Source organism: Bubalus kerabau, chromosome 1, assembly GCF_029407905.1.
Source record: "Bubalus kerabau isolate K-KA32 ecotype Philippines breed swamp buffalo chromosome 1, PCC_UOA_SB_1v2, whole genome shotgun sequence".
Lineage (NCBI taxonomy): Eukaryota > Metazoa > Chordata > Mammalia > Artiodactyla > Bovidae > Bubalus > Bubalus kerabau.
Window position 1 is genome coordinate 18,323,264 of NC_073624.1, and position 12,340 is coordinate 18,335,603.

The window sequence follows — 12,340 nt, forward strand, 5'->3', positions numbered from 1 at the left end:
AGTAAAGAATCCACCCACAAAGCAAGAGACGTGGATTCGATCCCTGGGTCAGGAAGATCCCCTGGAGAAGGAAATGGCAACCCACTCCAGTATTCTTGCCTGGAGAATTCCATGGACAGAATGGCCTGGGCAGCTAAGTCCATCGTGTCAAAATGAGTTGGACACGACTAAGTGACTAAACAACGAAAACAAAAATAAAATTATACTTTGGAAAGACTAAAGTTTTCTAAACTTCACATGTACCCCCTTTATATGCTGCGAGTATGGTTTGATAAGATTCAGAATACATTTGTATTATAAAACCATAACTAAAGAAGATGCAAAATATAATTTAAGGGAACAGTTCCAGAGAGATGGGGAAATAGAAAGTCTGCTACATGATAGATGCAGGCAGGGGGTAAAGAAGGGGTGAGTGAAGCAGAGAAGAAAAAGGGGTTCATGCTGCCTGAAACCACCAATGAACCCACCTCCTCTGTTCTGCATTTAAGAAGAAAGGTGGCGGCAAGAATGGAATCCCAGGTGGGTTGAGGGGACAGATCCAAGCAGAAGGGATGATGTCCAGTGTAGCCATTGCTGCCTTGTTCTGTTTCCACTCATCAGAGAAGCTCCCAGATGCTCCCCCAGAAGGTACCCCAGGGATGAATAGAGAGACTGAGAAGGGCCATAAGTGATGCAAGATAGAGCTCCCCCATCGAAATCCAAGGTCACTAATGTGCTGCCCCCTTTCCTCGTGCCCCCTCAGGCTCAAGATTCCCATGATGCAGCCCTGTGGTCCACACAAGCCCACCCTGAGGCCCCCTCACCCTGACTCCATCTTTTCAGCACAGACGTGGAAGGAAGCATCTGTGACACACAGGCCCGAGGGTCCCCACCAGAGCTCAGAGACAGCTTCAAGACCACCCACGGCCCACCTTAAGGTCTCAGTAGGGCCAACACTGAGGGCAGCTGCAGGTTAGTCCACAGCCCTGCCACATCCCCCACCAGAGGGACCCCTCATCCCAGTCAGCAGACACAACTTCTCTGTCCTGCCATGCCTGTCCTTCATATTTGAGACGGGAGAAAAGACAGTTGAACACATGCTTCTCTTCCTCTAAATATGCTAATATTTATCCACTATTTATTCAAGAATAACTTCCTTGTCATCTGGTCCTCTCACTCTCAAGCCCCGTGACTGTACCTGACCCCATCTCCTTCTATATCTGCAGCTTTACCACATTAATGATAAAAACTTATTATAAATATCAAAACCAAAATTTACACTCAGTTGCTGAAGTAAGACCAGGATCTGCTCAGTCACTTAGAATTGATGCTGTACTCCCTCTGGGCCCAGAGTCATCATTCCTTACCCAGTTGTGGAGTCCACACCATCACCAGAAACCACCAGCCAGACACCAAGAACACAGGACGTGCTTCCTGAAGTCTAGTCATCCCTCCCACAGGGTGACACAGGGATGTGTTTACTGAACCAGGTACATATACACATGGTCTCAACTTGGGATGGAGATCTCACAGGTAAGATGCTGTTAGCAGCTCCAGACCCTATATAGAAAGGGATGGGCTATAAGGAGCGGCAAACTCAGGACTGGCAGCCTGTCCCCACCCTGGCACCCTGGTGCCCCACTGGCACCCTGACCCTCTACCCCAGAGCTGGGGGTGCAGGGTCAACATGGACCAACTCACCCTTGGAAGAAGCTACATTTTTCTGACACATAAAGAAATCTCAGTATCCGATCTCATCAAAGATTTGAAGGAGGAAAGTTTTAGGGAGGACACTAATCCAGCTGTGTCCACAATGAACATGAAAGAGTGCAGTACAGGGTCAGGAAAACAGGCTCAGGAGCCAGACTGTCTGGTCTTAACTCACAGTTTAGCCACAGGTCAAGTGTGGGCCTTGAACAGGGTTCTTACACTCTCTGATTAGTAAAAGGAGGGTGATGATCCCACCAAGATGACTGATTTTGGTGAGGATTAGGTGAGTTGGCATTAGCACGTGATATTACAACACTAGTTAACAGTAGTACATGTGCTGATGCTGATGTGCTCAGTCGTGGCCAGCACCTTGCGAACCCATGCCAGGTTCCTCTGTCCATGGAAATTTCCAGGCAATAGCAGTAGTGCATAGTCGTAGTATTATGTACTACTGTTAACTTGCTTTCCTGATGGCTCAGATGATAAAGAATCTGCCTGCAATGCAGGAGATTTGAGTTAGATCCCTGGGTCAGGAAGAGTCTCTGGAGACGGAAATGACAACCCACTTCGGTATTCTTTCCTAGGAAATCCCATGGACAGAGGAGCCTGGAGGGGCTACAGTCCACAGAGTCACAATGAGTTTGTCACAGCTGAGCGACTAACACACACACATACTTATACACGTAGTAGTAGTAGAGAAGCAGTGTTAGGGCATCTCCCACCATCTCATCCCAGGAATCCCAGTACTCTAGAACAGGAATTCAATTCTGTGACCTGGAGCCTTGACTGAGGCAGTCAGAACTCTCCCAGGAACCACATGCTGTGATGGTCATTGGTGCCAATCAGAGCTGTGAGTCTTCCACACATCACTCCTTCTCTCTGTGCCCCATGTAACTGCTCAAGAACCTCGACCTTACCACTGGTGAGCTTTTGTGAATTAAGTTGTTTCCTTAATCATTTTACTTTATAAACTCAGATATACTTGGTAAAACATTTTGTGTCTAATTCACCTCCATATCCCCAGTGCTTGGCTAACTAAAAATCGTAATGATGTCTCTTGTATACCTGAATGAATGAATGTCAGCCTGGTATTTTACACAAATTATTTCAATAAAAAAGGAATCTTTTGAGAAATAATTTAACTTGTTGTGAGGATGTAACAGCACAATGCAAGCTGCATCATTTGTTTTAATGATACTTCAATACTATTAAATGGTATGACCTATATATGGTTCACTTCAACGCCTTTATGCAATGAATGCAGTAAATTTCAGTAACTAGAAACAACATAGCCCCAGTACAAGAGCAGTGCTGAGACAGCCAGTTCTAAACATGTATAAACGCTGCAAATTTCTTTACATATCTGAAGATAAAGAAGACAAACCACAGAACACTGACAGGTGAAGACCATGAAGCCTCCTGTTCTGGTCTTAATCAGATATGGCCAAGTCGTCAGGATGTTTATGTATCGGTCATTAGGCATATTTTCAATTCAAACCACACACAACTGTAACAGGAAGAAATTTAGTTATAAAAAAATTTAAACATCTTCCACCTTGAATTAGAAGTACAGAAGTAAAGAGCAGAAACTTGTTCTTTCACTTAGGCTAACTATTTGTCCTTATGGATTGTGAAGTAATACAACATGTAGCATTATTATTCCCAAATCACCATGAGAAAATGGTGGTCAGAGGTTCAGTAATCTCTTTGCTAGGAAAGTTAATAATTAAACCTGCTTGCTTGAGGAAAAGTTCCTCAGGACCAATCAGACAGACTAAAATACAAAATATTTTTAAATTAAAAAAGACGTGTACAACTCTAAAGGAAAATGATTAACTGAGTTGTTACACCAAAGCGTTGGAGACCCCCTTCACCATCTGCGTTCCTTGCATGGATGGGACCAAGGTTAGTAAAGACTCCTTTACCAAAGACCATTTCATCACAAGAGCATGAAGGAAAGAGCAAGGTCATGAGCTGGCTGATGTCCAGCCCATCATCTCTCTTCAGCCCTTTACAGTCTATAACCAGAAACATCGAACAGAGTGTGGAACTGAATTGGCCTCATTCATTCCTCCATAGTGCAACATCAGATACTCAGAGACAAGAGCAGATCAAAGCTAAGAAATCAAAGACAAGCAGATTCTAAGTGGAGAGCATGCAGACAAAGGGTCCTTCCCTACTGCTGTTGGAAAGGAAGAAGCCCTCCGACCCCAGGCACCACCTGTGGGAGGAGAGACAAGAAGATGCCTCCTGAAATAGAGGAAAACCAGTCTCAGCAGGGAGCTTGAACTAGAAATGACAAGACAGTTATTACCATGAACCCAAGCTAAGTTGAGGGATAAATTTTAAATGGGAGAGTCTGTGTTAACTTTATGGAACTTTCAATCCACACAAATATCCCTTGCTAGTGCACAAAATGAAATCCATGATAAAAATAGAGCATATTACATTTATGTATATTTCAATTCTAAGCTAGGCTAAGGCTAAGTCACTTCAGTCGTGTCCAACTCTGTGCGACCCCGTAGACGGCAGCCCACCAGGCTCCCCCGTCCCTGGGATTCTTCAGGCATGAACACTGGAGTGGGTTGCCATTTCCTTCTCCAATGCATGAAAGTAAAAAGTGAAAGTGAAGTCGCTCAGTCGTGTCCAACTCTTAGTGACCCCATGGACTGCAGCCCACCAGGCTCCTCTGTCCATGGATTTTCCAGGCAAGAGTACTGGAGTGGGGTGCCATTGCCTAGGGACACATTTTTAAGCCCATTACAGAAAGAAAATTCATAAATCTTCTCTTGTTTTTAAAAGCACAGAGTTGTCACGTCTATGAACTCTTTCTGATTCCTCCAGCTCAAAATTACTGCTGTGTTTATTTAATCTGTAAAACTTTGCTCACTGTCTCTAAGGTGGGTGCTTCTTGAGAGGAAGTATGTGTCTTACTCTTCAATATCTCCTTAAAGTCAAGTAAAGACACATAGAGAGAGCTTAACAAATAGTGGATAAATAAAGTAATGAATGCATAAACAAATGCTGAAAATCACCCTGCAGTTAGTGATACTGAGTGGGGAGGATGGTGGGGGCAAGGGAGACACGAATCTGACTACTCCCACTCAGCACAGACAGAAGTGCAGTAAGGAGCCAGAGACACACCAGACGAAGCAACCAGATACAGAAGGCCTTCTTCAAATCCCATTCTGGGGACGGTCTAATGACATTTAATTTCTGCACAAAATTGTACCTCAGAAACTTCACCAAGGCAAGAAAAAAAAAAAAAAAAACAAACTGACAGCATTGCTACCAAGGGTGTGGCATCAATAGTAATATTCATCAAATCGCTGTTTTTCTATCTCCCAGTGACTCATTCTGGCCAATGAAACGTGGGTGTTGTCACCTGTGTCACTTCTGAGTAGAGGCATGAAAACCCCATGCGACTCTGGTTTCTCTCTTTCCTGCCCCAGAAGCTGCGTGTTCCACATGGTACACTTGTAAGCTAGTGGAGCCTCACTGACCACAGTACGTTTGCAGGTTGGTAATGAATGTGTGTATGCATGTGCGTGTTCCTTCTGAGATTTGGGAGTCAGTTGTTCCAGCATCAGAACAGAGCCTATTCTGAAGACGTGAAAGGAAGACAAAATCTGTCACATGAAGCAGGTACTTTTCTGGATCTCCTCTTCCTTCTGTGTCTTCATCCCAAGCTGCTCCCTCAGGTCTCAACTTGATTCCTCTTTGGGGCTTGGTTGATTCCTAGTCACCATCACTGATTGACCAACAACTAGACCTAAACTTCTGCGTAAGAGCATCCACACCTGGTGCAGCTCCTCCTCCCTTTACATCAATCTGTGCTGACAGTTGTGTTTCCATTTCCCCATTTTTGTCTCTGAGCATCTTGACCTTCATCCTTAAACAGCTCTCCTTTGCTCTGAGTTAGTCAGTTCATCATCTTAGATCTTATTTTTACATTCCACCAATCCTGTACTAATGAAAAAGCAGCATGTACTTTCCAAACCTCTTCTGTTTCTTCTTGATTTCTGGAACAAATCTGATTCCTGGATTTAGTTCTCCATGTAGTTCATTAAATTCTTCACCTTTGGGTAAGAAGTAATTTTGCCGAATTTTTTTTTCCCTCAACTGAAGCAAATGGCACATTCAAAACCTATCTCCTTGTGACCATGTAACCGAAAGGTATGTGTGAGGGATCCGGCTGCTAACCGCTCAAAAGCCAGTATACAGGCCAGGTTGGTGGAAAGGAAAGTTTGTTTTATTCCAGATGCCAGCAACTGGCGGGGAGGGTGGTGGACATCTGTACAAGGGCCGACTCCGCCCATCCCATGACAAGAAGAGGGTGAGACCTTCTATAGCAGAGCTGGGATTGGGGGAGGTTATATGCAGAAACAGCACAGTCATCTCTAACAGTCATCTTCAAATTGGTCATCAGTGGTCTGATTAGCATCATCTTGGTTGTCTTCAGTTCATTTCAGTCCCTCAGTCGAGTCTGACTCTTTTCGACTCCATGGGCTGCAGCACACCAGGCTTTCCTGTCCATCACCAACTCCCAGAGCTCGCTCATACTCAAGTCCATCAAGTTGGTGATGGCATCCAAAGCATCCACTGGTTGTTTTAGGTACAGTTGATCTTTAGTGCCTGGGTGTACTTGTTCCCATGTCTTTGTGGTCAGTTCTCAGAATTGTGGACGCTCAAGTCCTGGGTACAGTGTGGTCATCATGTAGTCCACTGCTCCACCTGGTGTTTTGTGTCTATAAGACAGCTCACAGGACACGGCTCAGAATATCATCTATAACCCTTGAGAAAGAACTAAAGGTCCTTGACTGTGCTTAATGACTACATTATTATTATTTAGTCTCCTCTGACTGTTTTCCTTTGTTTCCACATTTCTCGCTTCTCCAATTCAACATATTCTTTGACTAAAGTTTTCCACAGGCAAAAGGCAGGCAGAAGACACGGTGAGGGGGCAAGGATCATAGAGTCCTCTCTGCTTCAGCCGCAGCCCTAGGGCCCCCCTCAGGGCTTGGAAGGGGCTGGTGCAAGGAGAGGCTCTGAAGAACATGCTTCATTAACTTCATGATTAACTCACCTCTGCTCAGAGCTGATGTAATTACCAACTGCAGAGCTATTGAGTTCTTGTGGGTGGTGATTCTTAAACCACTTAAACCTAAGGTTAGTGCCTCTGGGATGGCACTCAGAGTTCAAAGCCTGAGTGATTGCCCAGACTCAAAGTCTATGAACTGAGGCTCTATTGCACATGGAGCTTTGGTGCAGCTGAGTCCTGCCCGCAGACCAGCCTAAGAACACTGGAAATACAGCAAAATGTGTTCCTCCTTTAACATCAAAGACTCTGTGAACAGACCTCTTTTCCTTGTCATCGAATGCTTCCCAATCTGGGCATGCTAACCAAGGTGCCTGCAGTCTGCAAGCATTGTCTGAGGCCTTGCCAGGGCCCAGGATTGGAGTGAGGCCTGTGCCTGTGTATAAGCTCTATATTTCCCCTCTCTGTAACTTCACAGATGCTCAGCTAATATTTATTGAATGGCTGAATGGCACTGTACTAAGTATTGAAGATAAATTGTCTTAAATATAAAGAAATCTTTCTGAGAACATCATTTAGCTAATATTTTTGTTTTAAAGACAAATGTTTCTGGCAATTAGCAAGGCAAAATTTGATTTTCATAAACAAGCAGCTATCACCAACAAATATGTCACAACGAACACTGCAAATCTCTATCTCTAAGGATACACAAGACAAACCACAAAGTACCTACATGTGGCTTCTTAATAAGTCTTAATCAAACCCAAGTGAGGAGACAGGATATTCATATGATTTATCATTGGCAGTTTTTTCATTAAAACCACACAGCAATATCACAGGAAGAAAATTTTCGATTAAAAAATACAGCTGCACCATCTATATGACATAAGGAAGGAGATGAGGTGCCCAAAGATTTCTTTGGCTTAAAATAACAGACAGCTTAATTAGTCTTTCACTTTTCTAAGGAGTCCTCTTTGGCTGATCTTGAAAGATGATGTGGAGACCAGGACAACTCAACTGTTCTGCACAACAGTTAGAACTGTGAACTGATAAATTTGGATACTGTTGCTCTTTGAGTCCCTTCTTGTTACTTTTTGTGAATCTACTGTAGGTTTTTACATTTTTGTTGCCACATGGCTCACATAAAACATCTTAGAGGGACAACAGTAAATACTACACTGATAACAAATTAATTCCAATGACATGCAAAAGCTCTACCTTTTTATCCCCTTCTACGCATTTTGTTTTTGATGTCACAATTTACCTCTCTCTATATTGTATATCCACTAACAAAATATTTCTCTTTTTAGCTATTTTAATACTTTCTTTAGACGAAAGCTACCTGATTAGCACACTACCATATTACAGTGTCAGAGTATGCTGAATTGGATTCAGTATTTACCTTTACAAGTCTGTTGCATATTTTCACTTCTTTAATATAAAAATTAGCATCCTCATTTAGTTTGAGGAACTCCCCTCAGCAATCTTGTAAGACAAGCCTAATGTTGGTGAATCCCCTCAACTGTTGTTTGTTTGGGAAAGTCTTTATATCATCTTCATTTATGAAAAACAACCTTCCTGAGAAAAGTATACTTGGGTGATAGGCTTTTTTTTTTTTTCATAAGTTTGAATATATCATCCTTTCTCTCCTGGACAGTCAGGTTTCTACTAAAACGTCCACTGATATTTTTAAGGGAATTTCTTTTTTGTGAGCATTTACTTTTCTCTTGGAGAAGGAAATGGCAACCCACTCCAGTGTTCTTGTCTGGAGAATCCCAGGGACGGGGGAGTCTGGTGGGCTGCCGTCTATGGGGTCTCACAGAGTCGGATGACTGAAGTGACTTAGAAGCAGCAGTAGCACTTTTCTCTTGCTGCTTGTAAAATTATTTTTCTTGATTACAAGCAATGTGTCTTGGGGATGATCATTTGAATCAACTCTGAAGAGTGATCTATTAGCTACATGTACTTGGATGTCTAAATCTCATCAGATTTGGGACTTATCTGGTATTATTTCTTTAAGTACAATCTGTGTCCCTTTCTCCCTCTCTTGTCCTTCTGGGACTCCAATAATGTGCAGGTTGTTTCTGTGAATGTTACCCCAGAGCTCACACAGGTTCTTTCACTCTTTTTCATTCCTCTTCTTCTTTGTCCCCTGGCTGGGTAATCTCAATGGTCCTGCCTTCTAAGTTACAGAGTCTATTGCTGTTGTTGTTGATGCTCTAGGTAGCATTTTTCATTTTGTTGCATTTCATTCATATTAGTCTTAAGCAACTGATCTAACCAGTCCATCCTAAAGGAATTCAGTCCTGAATATTCATTGGAAGGACTTATGCTGAAGTTGAAACTCCAATATTTTGACAACCTGATGCGAAGAACTAACTCATTAGGAAAGACCCTAATGCTGCGAAAGATTGAGGGCAGGAGGACAAGGGAACGACAGGGGATGAAACGGTCGGATGATGGCATCACTGACTCAATGGACATGAGTTTGGGCAAGCTCTAAGAGTCGGTGATGGACAGGGAAGCCTGGTGTGCTGCAGTCCATGGTGTCGCAAAGAGTCGGACATGACTGAACCACTGAACTGAACTGAATCTTAAGCAACTGAATCTCTGTTTGGTTCATTTTTCTGTTTTGTTTCTTTTGTTATTCTCTTTGCCTCACTGCAAAGCTTAAGGGATCTCAGTTCCCCTACTGGGACTGAATCCAGGCAACAGCAGCAAATGCATTGAATCCTAACCACTAAACCATCAGCAAACTCCCTGTTTACTTCCTTTTTTATGGTTTCTATCTCTGTTTTGAAAAAAACTCTGAATTTATTCTGTGAAGTAACACCCTAGCTCAACAATTACTGAGCCCTAGCTCAATAATTACTGAGCCTGAGCTCTAGGACCCACAAATCACAAATAGGAGGCGATGCTGCAACCCCTGAAGCCTGGGTGCCTAGAACCTGTTCACAATAAGAGAAGGCCATGAATGGAGAAACCTGCTGTCCACAGAGAAGAATAGTGCCTGCTTGCTGCATTTAGAGAAAGCCCATGTGCAGCAACAAAGACTCATGCAACCAAAAATTAAAAACAATAATAATGATGATGAGAAATTTTTTAAAATCTTATTTTCTTCATATATTGTCTTAATGAATTTTATTGTTTATCTGTGCTTTCTTGGAGTTCACTGAGCTTCTTCATGTGTGTGCCTTATTTCATCATTTGTCATTTATTTCATCACTTCCCAAGGGAATAGACATGTGAGCTGACCTGGAAGAAGCCCTGGGCATCTTTCCATCCCCAAGCACAGCCTAGAACTATGAAGACTGCAAGGGTGAGTGTAGGTTGGAGCCCTAGAAACCATCCAGAGTCATCAACCAAGTAACTGGGTGGGTCCAGCTCACAACCAGGCCAGCACTCTCAAGTTTTATATTAGTGCAGCAGCTTGTCCACATGTCCACAATGGAATTGGCCGGGGGTGGGGATAGGGGTGGGGGGCAGCGGGGTTGCGGGGGTAGTGCTGTGTAAACGCAATCTTTACTTTGTCACTTCTTCATGACAGCTCTCTCTGCACTGAGGAGTCACACCATGATCACAATTACTTTTTCAGTTCAGTTCAGTCACTGAGTCCTGTCCCACTCTTTGCAACCCCATGAATCACAGCACGCCAGGCCTCCATGTCCGTCACCAACTCCCGGAGTTCACCCAAACTCATGTCCATTGAGTCAGTGATGTCATCCAGCCATCTCATCCTCTGTCGTCCCCTTCTCCTCCTGCCCCCAATCCCTCCCAGCATCAGGGTCTTTTCCAATGAGTCAACTCTTCGCACGAGGTGGCCAAAATATCGCAGTTTCAGCTTCAGCATCAGTCCCTCCAATGAACACCCAGGACTGATCTCCTTTAGGATGGACTGGTGGATCTCCCTGAAATCCAACGGACTCTCAAGAGTCTTGTCCAACACCACAGTTCAAAAGCATCAATTCTTCAGCACTCTGCTTTCTTCACAGTCCAACTCTCACATCCATACATGACCACTGTAAAAACCATAGCCTTGACTAGATGGACCCTTGTTGGCAAAGTAATATCTCTGCTTTTGAATATGCTATCTAGGTTGGTCATAACTTTCCTTCCAAGGAGTAAGCGTCTTTTAATTTCATGGCTGCAGTCACCATCTGCAGTGATTTTGGAGCCAAAAAAAAAAAAAAAAAAAAGTCTGACACTGTTTAAGCAACCTTGAAACATCTGAAAAATAGATGTTTTCAAAGAAGCCCCTTGGTCTGAAATTCTTCCTCTAAGAGATCAGTCATGTCAGATGCCTCCATCCATATCTCTGAAACATAAATAGCCAAATGTTCCTGATCTTTCTATCTACATTCATTCTTTTGGATCCCCTCTGCCTAAGTCTCCACTTTCTTGCCTTCTAGTCCCATCTGAATATAGGGTGTGGGTGAGCACCAATTTGCCTTCCATCAACTTGAAGATATATATGAACTGATATAATTCACTTAAAAGGAGAGATACTTGGAGAGACAAGAAATAGCACCATCCTAAAGAAATAGTAGGAAGATATAGAGAAGAAAGAATGGATTTATAAAATTTGGATAATCAAATAGACATGGGAGATGAGCAAAGAGGTGTCTGTATCCATTAAAGAAATAAAAGAGAGATGAAAAAGGAAGAGGTAGTTATGTACAGTTAGATTATTAATTGCCCTGTGAATATTGAGGCAGGATAAGGAAAGCTGTAGCCATTCTCTTCCACCAGCCAACCTTCTGCTTTGAAATTCATACCAGGCTGGTGTCCAAGAACAAGTTACAAACTGGTGATGTGACATCTCAGAGGTGTTTAGAACTGTTTTATTTTGTTTTGTTTTTCCATGAGTTCATCTTGTTAGGAAGGAGTGAGAGAATGTAGGCCAAGTTTACATCCTTTTCGAAATAAGAGTGACCTGGAGCACTTGTGAGAATGCCCACATTAGCCTCTAAGACAAGTGAGAAAACAGGTCAGCCAACTAATCTTGCATTTCCTTTGAGAAAGATGGCATTTGAGGACCAATCCTCTAAAAGCATTTGACATGGAGCTTGCTAAATTAACAGCACAGCAAAAAGTTAATTTATTCAGAATATTTCATTTTGGGCAATTTTCATATTCCACAATTCCAGGTCAGCACTACTCTATTGAAATACAGGCAATTAGAATATCTGAGGCTTGATCTCATATTAAATACAGCATCACGAGAAAGTCACTGGGGATGTTCCCAGGGCACTGAGTTCAACATCATCGTACCCAGCATCCTCTTTCTTCCCCTGGAGCAGCCAGAAGCTCTCTTCTCCTTCCCCAGGATCAGCTGCCTCTCTGGAGAAGTTCAGACAAGAGCCTGAAGTAGAAAAGAGAAGTTTGATTAGAACTGAGGCACGAGGATGGGACAGAACCCTCTGGTGGAAGGGAGTCAAGCAAGTGCTTATGACAAAACATCCCTGGGACCCAGGTGTGGGGAGGGAGGCTCAGGCTATTTCACATGAGTTCCAGTGAGGATGGATCCCAGCTGTCCTCTCAGATCCAGTTCATGTGATCTCCTGGACCTCAGTGCATGGGGAAATCCTGCATCACAGGAGACCTGTGCTCAGG

The 12,340-nt window shown here is 43.2% G+C and overlaps 1 protein-coding gene across 1 annotated transcript in view; it reads right to left on the reverse strand.

The window, feature by feature from the left end:
• Positions 1–11,561: 11,561 nt before the first annotated feature.
• Positions 11,562–12,340, reverse strand: part of LOC129644126 (antigen WC1.1-like) — a 69,207-nt gene continuing 68,428 nt past the window's right edge. The window contains exon 20 of the mRNA XM_055569543.1: positions 11,562–12,089. Within this exon, the coding sequence (XP_055425518.1) occupies positions 11,944–12,089 (146 nt within the window). The 3' untranslated portion in view covers positions 11,562–11,943. The remainder of the gene's footprint in view (positions 12,090–12,340) is intronic.